The sequence below is a fragment of the Nannobrachium achirus genome, assembly GCF_963921795.1.
Source record: "Nannobrachium achirus genome assembly, chromosome: 15".
NCBI classification, from domain to species: domain Eukaryota; kingdom Metazoa; phylum Chordata; class Actinopteri; order Myctophiformes; family Myctophidae; genus Nannobrachium; species Nannobrachium achirus.
The window spans coordinates 6,164,354-6,181,597 of record NC_137822.1 but is presented as its reverse complement, the minus strand read 5'-3'; the positions used below and the strand labels follow the sequence as shown (position 1 = coordinate 6,181,597).

Below are 17,244 nucleotides of genomic sequence, written 5' to 3'. Positions count from 1 at the left end.
TGATGGTCCCATTATTGCTTATGCCTCATTCACATACAGAAAAGCCAGGCTAATGGTTTGCTTGGTAATTCAATGTATTCTCTATGCAAACCAGCTTTTAAAATTTCCAAGCTGGAAAAAAAGCTTGGACATTTTTAAAGCTGGTTTGCATAGAGATTACATTGAATTACCAAGCAAACCATTAGCTTGGCTTCTCTCAGTGTGAATGCAGCATTACTCTATTCTAGAACCACTGTTATCAAAGTGGAGTCTTTGAGGGTTTGGAGACTCTTCTCTCATCCTCACAAAACATTTTCAGATTTATTTACTTTTTTAGAGGGGACCAAATATATATTATACCTTAGTTTATTAGCACATCGTATACAGATTTTACAATACATATCATGGGAACAAAATACAGTGCGAGGAAAGGAAGGTGCCATCAGGCTTATTTGGAAAAGGTCATTAACAGATTTAAAAGTTCAATAAGAACTATATAATAGAATACAACAAGGGGAGCAGCTGTGCAATAAAGAAATAAAAACAGCCAGAAACCGCACAAAAGGAACAAAAAACGAGAAAAAAACAACAACAAAAAACATTAGGAAAGAACACATCAGTAACTTGAATCATGTGGACTACAGTAAGGAAGACATAAGCCAATATACCTGTAATTGCCAATAATTGAATATTGGCAAGAATAGGATAGTGATGACTTCGAGACAGTTCCTCTAATTTTGATAAATGATTAATATATCCATTTGGGGGACTCAAAAGTTTGAGAACTGATTTACAGAGAGAGAGATTGATGGTAGTGATAGACTCCTAAGAAGAAATGTCAGATAATTATCAACTGATTGCTGGCCTGGACCTCAGTTCATAGGACTATTATTAGTCTATTGTTTACTCTTGTCTAGGAGAAGGTGTGGTTGTCATTTTTTAAGTCCTTTATTACAAGCAAGATCAGGGTGAGTTGTGCTTTGGATTTAAGCCCACTGTACAGCCCTGCTGCAAAGATGTCATCATCACTTGACAACCTGTTGTGTATTTCAGTACTGTGTAATGGACCTGCAGCGACCTCCTGTGTCCGCTATATGTCTGTCATGCGCAATACAACTTGTAAAGTGAGTAAGTGACCACAGCAGACAGGAAAAGCCCGGATTTGTGCTTCGTCGTACGCATGCACGCAGCCGATCTACAAGCTCAACCACGCGTCGCTCGGCCATGCCTCGTGATCTTGCAGATCGGCGGACTTTTAGGAAGCGGTACAGAAGCCAGGCACAGCGAGCGAGTGAGTGCGCTGCCTCTGCTGTACTAGTTGGGCCGCAATGGGACGGGCGGCCAGGCAGCCGACATTTATTTATTACACACAAATACACACATAATGCGTAATAGCCGGCAACCGGGGGATACGTATATTACAGCGATACGGATTGTGCTGGAACTAGGCTATTTGAGCCGCCTTTTAAAGGGGTACTTGAACATGTGAAAGTCTCTGGATTTAACGGTCTATTTATTTTTTGGTCCGAAAGGAAGGAAGTTTGTTGTGGGTTAGAATAGGAAACCAGGCAAGGGAAGCCAGGGAAGGGAACGGTCGGGAGGGGACTGGCTGTGTTTTTGGGGAAAGCGGACAAACTAGTGAGACAGAGAGAACTAAGGATCTCTTATTAGGGTAGGGTAGAATAATATAATTCCACCGCAGACATGGAGGAGCAGCAGTACGGCTCGGCTCTGGAGAAGAACGTGGCCGACCTGACGGTCATGGACGTGTACGACATCGCCGCCGTGGTGGGCCAGGAGTTCGAGCGGATCATCGACCAGTATGGCTGCGAGGCGCTGTCCCGGCTGATGCCCAAGGTGGTGCGGACGCTGGAGATCCTGGAGGTGATGGTGTCGCGCAGCAGCATGGAGCTGCAGCCCGAGACCGAGGAGCTGCGGCTGGAGCTGGACAAGCTGCGGCTGGAGAGGATGGACCGCATGGAGAAGGAGAAGAAGCACAAGAAGGTTCCTCTCAAAATAATAAAATAATATAATCTAAATTAAAATATATATTGTATTAAAAATAGTTCTCAGACTTTCGAGATCCCCCCCCCCCCCCCCAAAAGCACGTTTGTTTTTAATTATTATTTTATTTTATTTTATTGCCAAGCTAAACATCTAAAAGCTTTCCTGGTTTTAATGGATTGATTTGAACTGTAATTAAGCCTGTAATGTTGTTAAAAAATAAATAGTTTTGTTTTATGGAAGAAGTTATTGTTCAGGCCAAACATATAAATCCGGATATATTTTGAGCCTTTTTAGAATATGAACATAAACAGGCCTAATGAAGTTATATTCTATTAAGTTTGTTGTGTACTGGCATAGTGTCCCCCAAAAAATAATGCACCAGATAGGCTACCTTAAGTTACTGTAGCCTATTATAACTATATTTAGTTGGTTATAACCTATAACATAATCAGATACACGTGTATCCTAGCTTTAGAATGATAAACTAACACCCAGTGGCACTTGACGCTCTCTGATGTGAGGTGCTTTAACATTTAGAGAGTGACTCTGTTGACATGGAAGCGTGCGTGTGTGTGTGTGTGTGTGTGTGTGGTTTGGTGTCCCAGGTTTCTCGTGACAGTGACGAGGCTAGAATGCACCAGCTGTCATTGGTTGACTGATTAAGTCTGTCCCGTGACGCTGGATGGATGGAGTTGTTGTGGTTATGTGTACAGTGGCAGACGAATGCCATTTAGAAATAAAAGTAGCTGGCCCACACCACAGTTCATTTAGCTAAATGTATAAAATGTAGGCCTTATAAAGGCCACAGACCCCCATTTGATATATATATTTTTTAAATTATGTTATATCTGTAACCCCACTCTGTTCATTTAACTCTCAGAGTGTTCAAATGGGTGCATTTGGTTCCCTTACAGAACCAGAGAGAGGGAATGATGGTTGACACCTAAACAATAATAATTGAGCTGTCAGTCAGATAATGATTTCAACTACTTGCTGGAACTTGTCAGTTGAGTGGCCTATTATTGTTTAGTCTAGAACATTGGTTCTCAAAGTGCGGTCCGGGTTCTTGGAAGGGTTCCAGGGGGTCCCCAATAAAATGTGTTACTGTGTGTCTATTTAAAAATAGCACAAGCTCTCAGTGGGTCACTTTGTGCTGTGCTGCGAGCTTGTACATCTGCTGTTTTTGAAAAAAATAAGAACAATCTTGAAAGTGTTTGAAATATGGTGAATAATTTTAGATTTCAAATCTCTCTCGTCACATAACATTGTCAGATTGGGGGTGATCTGCGAACAAATTTATACAGTATATATATTCATTTGGGCATGAATAGATTTGTCCAAGGCAAGGTGAAGTTATGTGCATGCCATGATTATGCTCAGTGTGTGTGTGTGTGCGTGCGTGCGTGCGTGTGTCTGTGTGTGTAGGAGCTGGAGCTGGTAGAAGACGTGTGGAGAGGTGAGGCCCAGGACCTGCTCTCTCAGATCGCTCAGCTCCAGGAGGAGAACAAGACCCTCCTCACCAACATGTCCATCAAAGACCCCATGAGCGAGGAGGACCTACAGAGGCATGAGGGTGGGTGTGTGCACCACACGCACACACGCGCACACACACACACACACACACACACACACACATTTTAATTCCTTTACTGGATTACGATTAGAGACATAAATCATCAAAATCCAATAGTAATAAGAGGTAATGCATTACAGTGCAAAAGATCATGTTCACAAATAATGTCCTTAATTCCCTATGCTATAGGGCAGATCATGAAACACATAAACTATGGATATAGATGGCACCGTCTTTTCCAAATAAAGTGACTGCCAATGTTGGCAGACACAGAGCAGAACTTAGCCAAAATTGTTTTGCTGCTTTTTTTGCCAGTCCAGCAAGTTGGAGTCCTCTCACACACACACACACACACACACACACACACACACACACACACACACACACACACACACACACACACACACACACACAAACACATTTTAACATCTTTATTTGCGGGCACATTTAACAAGGAATTCTTGAACACAAACAGTAGTACTAGAAACTCAACAAAAAGTGTGTCATGATACAGATCACGGGTACAGGAAGCTAGCCTCGTAAACCAGACTCCCAGGAGGAGTCGGTTTACTAGGCTAACAGGATGCATCGTCTCCTCCAAATGCGGCGACTGCCAATTATCACAGACACTGAATAGAATTTAGCCAATGCTTGGGCAGGCCTCTCACAACACATTTATGGACATTACTGGGGCTTCCAAATATGAACTCGGGCAGACTGAAGCAGTTTAAATTTGACCAAGCTGTATAATAGCGGCCTTAAGAGGTTAGTACTTTAGCACCGTGGTAAGGAATGACACACACACACACACACACACACACACACACACACACACACACACACACACACACACACACATGATCACGTTTATCCTAAGTCTATTTTAAGTTAAAAACAAGGAAGTTGATCTTTCAGTGAAGCAAATGTTTCGTGAATAATAATAGCGTGAAGCGGTTTCTTTGGAGGTAAATGAGTAGAGACTGGTGCTTTATTGTTTAGCCATCTGCCGTCGACCCTCACGAATGAGGGGAATTAAAAGAGAACCCTATCGGTCAATCTGTGTACACACACACACACACACACACACACGCACGCACGCACGCACACACACACACACACACACACACACACACACACACACACACAAAGGAAGCATTCTCTGTCTTGTGAGGAGAAGCCAAACGTGTCCCTGCATCAGTGGACGTGTCATGATGTCACAGAGGCGCCACAGTTCCCCTGAAACACTGTGTCACTGAGGCACAGCACAACAAGGATAGACCAGCGTCAGTCCTCACACACACCTGCTGGCTGTGCACACGCACACACGCACGCACGCACGCACGCACCCACACACACACACACACACACACACACACTCACACAAATTGTAATACAAGGTGTGTAAATGTTGTTTATTATGTTCCTTAAATTACAGTTTGCCGCATTTTCTTTCTTATTTTTTCTAAAGTATTACAAAAGAATCTGTCATTAATCACTATGACCAGGTGACAGAGAGACACAAACAGACTATTCACATTAAAGGACAACTTTGTTTTATTACAGCAAGGGTTCGTATTTTAGATTGTAATTGGAGAAAAGAAAAGATGCTGCTTGCTATTGTTTTAGCAATTTTTGTATTTTGATTTCAGTGGGTGGGGGCATGTGTACAAGTGGGTAAATATGTCTTTTTAGACACAATAAGCTGGCAATTTCTTTGTTACTACTGTATTTACACCACACCCCATAAGTCACATCTGCCCATGAAAGATTGCAGAATGGGTTCCCAAGATGAGACATATTTAGCCAATTGCATGCATGCCCCCAACCTCGTTAAAATTGCTAAAACGATAGAAAGAAGTAAATGAAAACATTTTAACACTCATCTTTCCTTTTCTCTAATGACTATTTAAAACATGAACCCTTGTTGTAAAAAATAAGTTGTCCTTTAAGAAAACCTGCAACTCAGTGAATGATAGGCTGTCAAACAGCTTCCTTCGTACACGTCCCCACATAGGATTCATGATATACTAGTTATAAGCCTGTTCCTGTCCAATTGTTTAGTGGTTTCCTGTCTGGTCTTTCCAGGAATGTCGGAGAGGGAGCGACAGGTGATGAAGAAGCTGAAGGAAGTGGTGGACAAGCAGAGAGACGAGATCCGGGCCAAAGACCGCGAGCTTGCCCTGAAGAACGACGACATAGAAGCAGTAAGTATTACTACGTTTTGATGGTTACTTACAGCGATTAGACTGATTTCACAGAGCGGCAACCGTAATAACACAGAACAACATATCAGAAAGACAAATCATGAGGTCCCCACTGTACACAGAAACCATCCTATCGACGGGGGCGAGGCAGTTTGTTTATAGTGCAGCGATGGCTGAGGGTTGCAAAACTCCTGCTAAAACGCCACTTCAAGGTTCTGTATCTTCGCACCGATGGCATGAGGTCGAAGTAGCGATACAGAGGATGATCAGTGTCATTTGTTATTGAAAGTGCTAAGCACCATAACTGTGGTGTCAAGTGACACCGTTTCGCACAGCGACACCGCTGCTACACGGCAGCGCTTTGGAAAAAGGTCTATAGCCCAACTTTGGGCATAGGCCACGAACAAGTGCTCTCCAGGCATCCAGATCCTGGGCCAGCGTCTCCAGCTGTCCCCATGTGTGGCCAGATCTCTTCACATCTGCATCTAGGTCACGCCGCCAGGTGTTTCTTGGTCTGCCCCTCTTCCTTCTCCCTTGTGGGTTCTAGAACAGGACAGGGGCGGATCTTGTGATATTAGATGCAGGTTTGCGAAGAGTATGTCCAATTCATCACCAAAGTCTTACGAGGATTTCTTCCTCTACAGGGTGTTGTCTTGCCACAGTTCCAGGTTACTGATTGCGTTAAGCCAGCGGATTAAGAAAGATTCCTCTAAGGCAGGTGTTGTTGAATGCCTGGATTCTCTTCATGGTGCTAACATGCAGTTGTTCTCCCAAGTGTCTGCTCCATACAGCAGAACAGGCTTCACCATGGAATTGAAGATCCGTTTTGATAGTTAGCAATGATAAAACACATAAGGCAGGATTCAGGTCGGCCTTGGGGTGCTGGCAACACTCATGATGAAATACAGTACACAGTACTTACAGACAGTATATTCATTTAACTCACATGACGAGTTAAATTAGTTAGTTATTTTTGCGTTCCATTCGTGCTTCCTCAGAATTAACACATTATAAATAATATCTTCTAAAATCTTCTGTTTTTTGAAAAACATACTGTATGTTTCTATGATCAGTGGTTCTCAAACAAAGGATCCCTAGAATTATATGTATTTGACTGCGGACCCCCATCCCCAAATGTCTTGTTCCAGGGACCCCGGGAAAGAAAGATTTGAGTTACAAATGCCGCTTTAAAAATATATATATTCCAAGATTTGCACACGTTTTCATGATTTTTCAATAGCTAAAGTATAAAATAACGGTTGAAATCTAAAGTGACACAAGTTGCGTTTCCATAAAGCTTAATCGAAAATAGGAAGTGAATTGTCAGAAGAAAAAGCGAATTTAGCCTGTTTCCATCCACTGATGAAATGCGATTCTTTGGAGACCTGCTGTAAATAACTTCCCGCGGGCCTGCACACAGTGCACAGAGCTGGGATCGGGCTGATTTTTCCAAACTGAACCCGAGACGTGACCGACAGATTTTTGTCCACCCCGAATCGACGTCTCATCCTGCAAGTTTCTGCGTCTGGAAGGTGGCCGATCTGCAAGATCACAACGCGTCGCGGATGCGAGTTGCTGTGAGCTTACACAGCCAAACAATCGATATCATGCGACTTCAATGCATTTGAATTAAAAACCTATTCGCTTATAGTGTTTCCATTTCCCTTTTGTGCATTTAGTTTTTTTTCGATAAAGCCTAAAAATCCACCTCCTCCATTAAAAGATTTATGCGCAAAAAACGGCTTTATGGAAACGCCACTACAGATGCTTTCCAGGTCTATAAATGGGTTGAACGACCACTAAGGATTCTATCTGCTCTCCCGCAGCTCCAGCAGCAGCAGAGCCGCCTCATGAAGATAAACCACGACCTGCGCCACAAGATCTCGGTGGTGGACGCCCAGGGGAAGGCCCTCATCGAGCAGAAGGTGGAGCTGGAGGCCAGCGCGCAGGCACAGGGCCAGGAGGTGGGCGCCCTGCGGACGGAGGTGGCGCGCCTACGGGAGCGCCTGCAGGGAGACCTGGCACCGACCCAGGACAGCCAGGAGAGCCCGCCCCACCCCCCCTCACCTGCACAGGTAACACAGGACGTTACAGTCGCTGTAGTCAAGTATAGACGGCGGTGTTTCTCAAACCTTCACATTTCAAGGTCACCCGTAACAGGTTCATTTGGTTCCATTTTGTACACTGTCTGAGTTACAGACTTATGTGGGTCAATTTAGTCCCTGGAATCCACTTTGAGAACCACTGATATACAGTAATTACTGCTTCTTTCAGTTTTGATGAGGGAAAATTAGTATGAATGTAACTCATTGACTGCTTAACCCGAGTTTCCGGCGCTATCACCAAACATGAGTATCTTGAGTTTTCTTTACGCTGGATGGTGCCGTTCGCTAGCCTATGGGTCGCCACTTATTTCCGGGGTTGCCTGGACGTCACCTGACATGTCGATAACGTAACCGGGCGGAAAAGAAACACACGGTTTGTGTATGTGGCGAGGGGCTAGACACGAGGTTGACGCGGAGAGCCTCTATCTTTCAAATGGACGTTCGCGTATTAGACGAGGATTATTTTCCGACTACACGACACCCGTGTGCGTCGTTTGAGGGCTCCCGTGAGCAGACTGAAGCGTCGCAGAATATTTTTTGGTGAAAATTACTCAGAAAGCTGGCAGCGTGGACCAGAGAGATGTTTTAATTCTGACAGTCAAAGAGTTAATAACCTACATTGCTCAGTGGACAAAAGAAAAACCAACAACAATGTGACTTCCTCCCCCAGCTTGGTAAAACTGCAGTGATGGAGGTGGCTCAGGGTTCAGGATGGTCAGAGGATGACCTTGTCCCCTCGTCCCTCTCCCTCAGCCCTGAGGGGGGGTGTGAGGATGAGGAGGATGGTGATGAGGAGGCAGTGTTGCTATGGGTAATGCAGCGTTGCTATGGGCAATGCAGTGTTGCTATAATGGGCGATGCTGCAGGAGCCAAACAGTTAGCAACACAGGGTGGTGTGTTTGACCTGCGTCTAACGCTTCATTTGTGTTTAGCTGTGCACCGAAAATAGCAGATCTACAAGCTTGTGCAGTGTTCATTTTGATTTAGTTTTGGTCCTAGTCTTTTTTTAATACAATTCTGTTTAGTTTTAGTCATATTTTGCTAGTTTTAGTCGACTCTAAGGGGGGGACTAGTCCCTCCCTAACATTTTAGTCTAGTTTTTATTTGTTGACGAAATTGTCAATATATTTAGTCTTAGTTTTAGTCATCATAGCTTAGTTTTTATTTCGTTTTTATTTATTTTTTTCGTCAGTGAAAAAAGATAGTCTTTGTTTTAGTCTACGAAATGAACAGTGTTGTGAGATTGCAGATCGTCTATCTTCACATGACACTAGTGCACAACTGAGTATAAATGGGACTTAACTCTAGACATGCACCTCTACTAAGAGAATTTCACAGCTGGCGGCATGCCTAGACAGAGCACAGAGGTGAAATATGGCTAAACTAACGTGTATGTGTGTACATTTTGTTCTACTAAACCCGGGAAGTTGAAGACAAAAGTGACTCACAAAGAAATCTTGTTTGTATGTGCTTGTGTTCACACTGGCCATGGGGAGGTTTAAAGTGGTGTGCTTGGCATGGCTGTGTCAAGAGCGAACAGACTGTCTGTGAGCCTGTGTCCCGCTCTGCCAAGTGGGTGACACAATTTTGAATCATCGCTGTCACGACTAAATATAGATAGCACTTTGATAACTCAACTTGTAATAGCATAGAAAAAGTCCCTAACTTCATACTGACTGTGGAAAAAAACTAATAAATGTGTAGCTGTGTGTGGTGGTGGTGTAATGGGCAGCAGCAATGCATAATTGCAGGAATTCAAGTTTATTGCCCGGTCTGTTTTTGAAGAGCCTTGACTTTTTGCTTCTTGGTGCATTGTGGTGACTTTCTTTGGTTGCATGCTGTGAGTTGTTTGTTCAAGCACTACGTGCATTTGATGGACTTAGGTTTGTGTGCTAGGGCTGTCACAATTATTACATAATCGCCTAATTGCAATTAATTGACATAATCGCAATTATTTTGACATAATCGTCATAAACGTTTACATGTTGAAAAATGTAAATATTTTCAAACATTTAAAGAAATAGTGGAAATAGCAGATCTACAAGCTCACAACGTGTCACGATGTGACACGTTGTGAGCTTGTAGATCACCTATTTCCACTATCAATGTTCTTTTTACAGGAATGAAACACAATTAAGTCGTTAATCGCAATTATTTGAGTGACAGTTAATCGTCATGTAAAATGTCATGATCGTGACAGCCCTAGCGAGGATGAACATGGCTGGGCTTGCAAGGAAGGGAGGATGCAAGGGTGAGGCATTTCAGAGCTATTGGAACAAGGCTGTTAACAATCTTGACTCAAGAGTCCACCTTTATTTGCCACCAGGAGGCGATGTACGATGAGGACATGCCTGCTGTGTTCCAATATTTTACAAAGGTATCCTTATTTCCTTCCCAACCTTGCCTTCCGTCTCTTCTGTCTCCTGCTTCCTTTTGGGGCTGACATGTTCTGTTTCCAACCACCACCAGGAGGCGCTCTGCGAGGAGGAGATGGTAGGTTCCTTGGACCCAAAGGACCCCAACCGGCCACGGTTCACTTTACAGGAGCTGAGAGATGTCCTGCACGAGAGGAACGAGCTCAAAGCCAAGGTCTTCTTGCTGCAGGAGGAGCTCGCCTACTACAAAAGGTATACTGTACATGATTATACAGTCTATATCGTTCTAACTTTTTGTGTTTTTTCCTTTTCGTAAATTAACCTCCTACTTTATCACACTACAGCGTCACACAAAAGCATCAAAAGTAGCAGATATACAAGCGACGTGTTTCGAGCTTGTCGATCTGCTACTTTTGCTTTCTCATGAAAAATAAATAAATAAGAGGTTAGCCTGGAATTCAGTGTTTTCCGCATTTCTTTTCACGCGCACAACGTCGCTACTACGTCTGGCTATCATCTTGTTTGAGCCGAATAACTCAAACTTTACATTGGGAGCCACTGGTCCCGCCCTGCACAGACCACAGACCAATCAGAAGCCGCGGCTCCTGGGTGCCTGTCCGCCCTGGTCCCGCCCCTTGGAAATGGCATGATTTCCAGACTGAGAAGCGAAGTGAACGGAGCGAATCAGTCTGGATCCCAGGCTAATAAGAGGCATATACCATATATATAATTGAATTATATCAATCAGCGTGGCTGTAGCTCAGTGGGTAGAGAGACTAGATTGTCTGGAAATCCAAATGTCTAATAACCCCCCCCCCCCCCCCCCAACTGGCTGTAGCTGAAACTAGATTTCCGCTGTTGGATTAATAATGAAGGTCTGTCTGGGAAAAATTGTCTCAAGCCCCACGTAAGCCCTCTCATACTTTGTTCAACGTGTTGTGAGGCTTGTAGATTGCCCATTTTCTCTTGTTTTTTTTAAAATGTAGACATTTTTTACCATTGTTTTTGAACAACATGACGGTGTTTCGTTTCAGCGAGGAGGCAGAAGACGAGATCGTCAGTCCCTCGCCTTCCCCTGAGCTGAGGACGCGCTCCCGCTCCACTCCCCAGCCAGAGTCTGGAATAAAACGCCTGTAGGTTAACACAACGCACACGCACACGTGCACAGACACACACACACACACACACACACACACGCACACGCGCACACACACACTGTGGTTCATTTGTCAGTACCACGTTTGGCAGCCATTCTCAACAGCCAAATTAATCCCACAGGGCAAAGGCTTCTGACTTGCCAATTTCCAGGTCAATAACGAGGAGCACTAATGTTGCAAATGACTAATGAACATGAATGGGAGTCCTGTGACTGTGTTTCTCTCTTCTCTCTTTGGGTATGCTCCTCTTTTTGCATGTGATCAGCAGCGCCCAGCATGGGACCCTAAGTTATAGATACGTCACATTACTATGGAGCACGAACCCTTATGAATCAGGGCCTGTGATTTACCATTCTTAACCCATTTAGAATGGGTACACATTATTGTGTATCATTATTTTATGCTTTAACTATTGAAAAATAGCAGATATACAAGCTCACAGCGCGGCACCGAGTGCCGCGCTGCAAGCTGCAAGCTTGTAGATCTGCTATTTTTGAAGAATTGTGAAAATTAGAATTTTGACCCGATTCTATAAGTCTTTTGAATCCTTCTAAGGTTTTTTGAAAAACCTATGTTTCTATGTCAGCAATCTGGCCAGCCATCGTCAAAGAAAAGGTCCTTTTCACTTAACTGGAGCTCAGTTAGTCTGTTCTTGAGAGACTACTATGTCAGTGGTGCTCAAACCTTTTCATGTGAAGGACCCCCAAAATGATATTTATTTGGCCACAGACCCCCATCTCAAAATATTTAGTTCCAGGGACCACCCAGAAGCATTGCAAATTTGAGTTACAAACGTTCGCTTTGATTTCCACACATTTCCCGACTTTTTCAAAAATAGCAGATCTACAAGCTCGCAGCGCGGCACTCGGTGCCGCGCTGTGAGCTTGTATATCTGCTATTTTTCACTAGTTAAAGCATTCAATAATTCGTCGTGCCGCCGAGGTCGCGTTTCAGAAACGGACAACCTTCAAGCTCGGCTGCTTCCGTCACGTGACACCCGTCACACAACGACATATAAATCAGCGCTCATACCGCGGCACGACTCTGATTCCTTTTCTGTTACAGTTGTGTGTATGAACTTCCTTGTTCAATTGTGGTTGATTGTGGTCCCCTTTCTACATGTCTGTCCCTGTGTGTACGTATGTTTGTGTCCATACGTGTGTGTGTGTGTGTGTGTGTAACAGGATCTTCACTACCATCATGCCGATGGTGGCGGCTGGTTTGATTCCAGATGACCCCACATTACAGCCAATCAGCCGCCTCTCTTTTGTATGATCCCCCATCGGTTTGGCTCGTGTCACTTGTTAGCTTACCGGGGTCGTCGATATGTCCATACGCGGACAAATGTGTCCGTGGCAAGACTTGTCCTCCTCCGTGGCAAATTCTAGATTTCGTTTTTTACACACCATTATAATGTTATTTTGATCATAAGACCCAATTACTGAATGTCAGTCTCCTGGTTTTCTTCAGAATATGTACAGCAGGGTTCCCCAATTAGTTTTCCCCAAGGGCCGAATTATGTCTAGGGTACCAAGCCGAGGGCCACAACATTGCAGGGCGACGGGGGTGTTCCCGCTACTCCAGTGACAGTTCAGATATCTTCGTTATCGGGTGAAAATCTTGTATGTGCAAAATCGTTCGTTTTGCATTTATCATTTTAAAAATGATTTAAACTAGTGAAAACAGCCGATCTACAAGCACACAAGGCGTTGTGTGCTTGTAGATCTGCTGTTTTCACTACTTTTGTGCGACGGCCTTGTATGATTTGCGAAAGAACGTACAAATTTGGAGATACAAGATTTCCACACGACAACAACGATATACTTGTGTTGTTGCTGCTCTTATACCACCATTATTACCGGGGTTGGTGTGGGCCAGACAGTTGTCCCCCGCGGGCCGCAAATGGCCCGCGGGCCGCCTATTGGGGAACCCTGATGTACAGTATGACTCTGATTAACTGACACTAATGGAACATTAGGAGTTCACTAGGACAGCGGTTCTCAAAATGTTTTACTTTGAAGGACCCCCATAATTCTGAGAGCGTACACATGGAACCAAATGGTCATTTAGGGCTAGCTCTTTATGCGTTTGTGTACACCAGGGTTCCCCAATAGGCGGACCGCGGGCCATTTGCGGCCCGCGGGGGGCTACTGTCTGGACCCCACCAACCCCAGTAATAATGGTGGTATAAGAGCAGCAACAACACTAGTATATCATCGTTGTCGGGTGGAAATCTCGTATCTCCAAATTTACACGTTCTTTCGCAAATCATACAAGGCCGTCGCACAAAAGTAGTGAAAACAGCAGATCTGCAAGCACACAACGCCTCGCACCGCGAGGCGTTGTGTGCTTGTAGATCGGCTGTTTTCACTAGTTTAAATCATTTTTAAAATGATAAATTCAAAACGAACGGTTTTGGACATTCAAGATTTTCACCCGACAACGACGAAAACTGTCGCTGGAGTAGTGGGAACGCCGCCGTCGCCCCCTGCAATGTTGTGGCCCTCGGCTTGGTACCTTAGACATAATTCGGCCCTTGGGGAAAACTAATTGGGGAACCATGGTGTACACATTCTTTACGTCCATGGCAAAAATAGAATTTTGTCAAAAATGTCCGCCACAAGGCAGCATGGCGATGACCCCTGGTTAGCTAACATCTGTCACTCCCCCCTGCACGTGTTGACCATTTGAGTCCTACAGTATGTAGTATTCTGATTGGCTGATTTGTGGGGCTCTCTGAATCGCTGTCCAATCAGTGGGAAGATCAGTAGAATCAGCCAGTCAGAATAGAGACATGTAGCTCCTTCCTGTCATGTGTCTTCTGTTGTTCCCTCACTGACCAGAATTAACTCATTTTCATCATTTTCGTCTGTGCTGCAAAATCGGAGAAGTAGAAACATGGTTTTTTTAGAGATGAAAGTAGATGCATGGGTAGAGTAGATGGATTCTACTCATGCTGTTTTTTCCCCTCACTGCATTGATCTGTTAACATAGGATAAATTACATGCTAATATGGGCTGAAATTGTAACTTTATTTTGTCTATGATTAATGACATTAATTTCACATAATCGTTTTAAAATGTTTCATTTGTCAATCACATGTGCCTTAATTGATTGCCAGATACTAAAGCACTAAAGCCAAATTCATACTTGTGCCATACTGTGTCGCTCACCAAAAATAGCCGATCTACAAGATGGGATATTTCCAGTGCGGGACACCATCCGCATGACACGGTTTACAGATTAATTAAGCATATCGTCTCTTTCGTCTGGAAACCTCATACAGTACGTCCAAAACTGTTGCTTTGCAGCATTCATATAGAGCATCGCAGCGGAAGTGGTTTCATTTTTGCCATAGACTTTTACAAAGATATTTATAACAATTATGTTAAGCCTAGAACCAAGCCATCCGGGATGGCAATGAATCATGACCATACAACCTTTGTTTCTATGAAAAGAACATTTTGAAAATCGCTAAACAAAGGGTATTTATTAAATGTAGTATATCAAATAATGTAATATTAAAATATGTTTCATGTCACATAGGATCAAAGGTTGTATGGTCATGATTCATTGCCATCCTGGATGGCTTGGTTCGAGGCTTAACATAATTGTTATAAATATTTGTGTAAAGGTCTATGGGGAAAATGAATGGGGAATATTAAGTGGCACCAGGAAACCACTTCCGCTGCGATGCTCTATTCAAATAATAGCAAAAGTAGCAGGTCCACAAGCTCAATCTTTCAAGCTTGTGGATCTGCTACTTGTGATGCTTTTGTGTGACGCTGTAGTATGACCAAGTAGGACATTTATTTATAAAAAAGAAAGTTCAAATATGGATATAAAGGTTTATGCGTGATGGCATTGATACAGTATGTCCCAGTGGTGTAAAATAGCTCGGTACATTTACTCAAGTACTGCACTTAAGTACACTTTTTAGTTATTTGTACTTGAGTATTTCCAATTTCAATACTTTTATTTCTACTCCACTACATCTCGGATCCAAATAAATATTGTACTTTTACTCCACTACATTTATTTGGAAACTTTAGTTACTAGTTATTTTGCAGATATACATTATAATATTATAAAACATACATACTGTAAACCACTTTAGTCCTATTTTATACCAAGGCTGTTTGAAAATAGCCAATCTACAAGCTCACAACACGTCGCGACACGTTGTGAGCTCGTAGATCGGCTATTTTCAAACATTTTGTACTTTTACTTTTGGTACATTTTGAATTCCAGACTTGTACTTGTAACAGAGTACATATCTACATTGCAGTATTGATACTTAAAGCTATACTGTGTAAGATGCCCAACTAGTGGTCATTAGCCCTATAGCAAACCGCGGTCGCGTCCGCGTCTTTCGGCCGTTTTTCGTACCTTCAGACCCCCGCGTCTGCCTCCACCTCGCTGAGATCTATCTTTTGAGGGGTCCCTTGTTCCTGTGCGTTCAGTAATTCCAGAGATACGGACTCCTTCACCCTGCCTGGTAGGCGAAATTACCTAGAGAAGGGATGGTACAAACGGGCGACAACAAATATGGCTGCCATAGCGACCCCACTTCAAGATGCGCTGTGATTGGCCGGCAGTTGTATAACCCTCGCTGTGATTGGCCGGTAGTGTGATGACGCAATTTTGGCGCGAGATCCGGTCCCCGGCAAGGATCGCAGTTTACATATATAGAGAAGGCTTTACAGGCTGAAATTCACGGAGTGGGTGTTCTAAAACTTTAGCGATTTAACAGTTAGGACAATTTTAAGATTTGTTTTATAAAAAAAGTTACATGGTACAACTTTAAGTAAAGAATGTGTCCTCTCTCTCCTCTCCACTCCAGGTTTAGTTTCTTCTCGCGGGACAAGCAGAGGAACAGCCAGCGGGGGTCGCCGTTTGACGACAGCAGCTTTGGCGCGTGGGCGGGAAAAGAGGACGTGTACACGGAACAGGCCCAGGAGGCGTTGCAGCACATGTAGAAGTCGCTGGACAAGCACTTGACAAGGTTTACTCCCAAAAAACATGCCAAACCTTTAACACTTTACGTCCGTCACTTAAATGGCGTTCTTGTGGTCAAACCTGTGAGTAGCCACCGCCCCCCCCCCCCCCCCCCCCACTGCACATCAATCCACCTATAGGGACTCATAGTGCAACTTGAAACATTGCCTGCTTCGAAAAGGAACGGACTGACAGAACGACAAGCACAGCCTGAGCACACTGTAGCACGTTGAGTTGACACTCCAGTTTAGGAAAGGAAATTACGGGGTGAAGTTCCTGCCCGGACTTGGTAAGACTAGGGGTTCGAAGCCTCCAGTGCAGTGGTTCTCAAAAGTGGGGTCCAGGGACCCGCAGCGGTCCTTGAGGGGGTTTCAGTGAGGTCCCCAGCTAAATTATTGATATTAAATAGGAACCAAACGGGCCCTTACAGGTCTGTAACTCCAAGAGTGGACAAATGGAACCACATTTGGTTCCATTCGTACTCTCTCAGATGTCCCCGGGTCATGTGGCTCTGATGTATCCCAAACTGGAGCTTCTTGAAACTTCTAAAGGTTTAGAATCACTGCTCCAGTGCATGACGCATCCGGCTTGGCCAAGCATCCATACGAACACAACTGGCTGTGTTTGTTTGTGAGGGAAGCCGGGGAAGGGCAGGGCCATCTCTGTCGCTGCACTCTAGCGACTCCTACAGGTTGGTCAGGGTGGCTGTTCGATGAGGCTTGGAACTGGGAAGAATAGCTTGTTCCTCTGCATGCGTTACGCCTTCAAAGTGAGACATTGAGACAGTGGTGACACTTTGCGCACCCGTCCTAAGACCAACCATTAGGGGTCAGCAGCGACGAGGGA

General features: G+C 44.1%; 1 protein-coding gene across 1 annotated transcript; it reads left to right on the top strand.

Moving 5' to 3' along the window:
• Positions 1-1,315: 1,315 nt before the first annotated feature.
• On the top strand, positions 1,316-16,799 carry rilpl1 (Rab interacting lysosomal protein-like 1). Its single transcript, XM_080742988.1, has 7 exons — positions 1,316-1,983; positions 3,412-3,559; positions 5,645-5,763; positions 7,590-7,838; positions 10,338-10,495; positions 11,278-11,376; positions 16,244-16,799. The coding sequence occupies exons 1-7, from the start codon at positions 1,684-1,686 to the stop codon at positions 16,377-16,379; spliced, it is 1,209 nt and encodes a 402-aa protein (XP_080599114.1). The 5' UTR covers positions 1,316-1,683; the 3' UTR covers positions 16,380-16,799.
• The last annotated feature ends 445 nt before the right edge of the window (positions 16,800-17,244 follow it).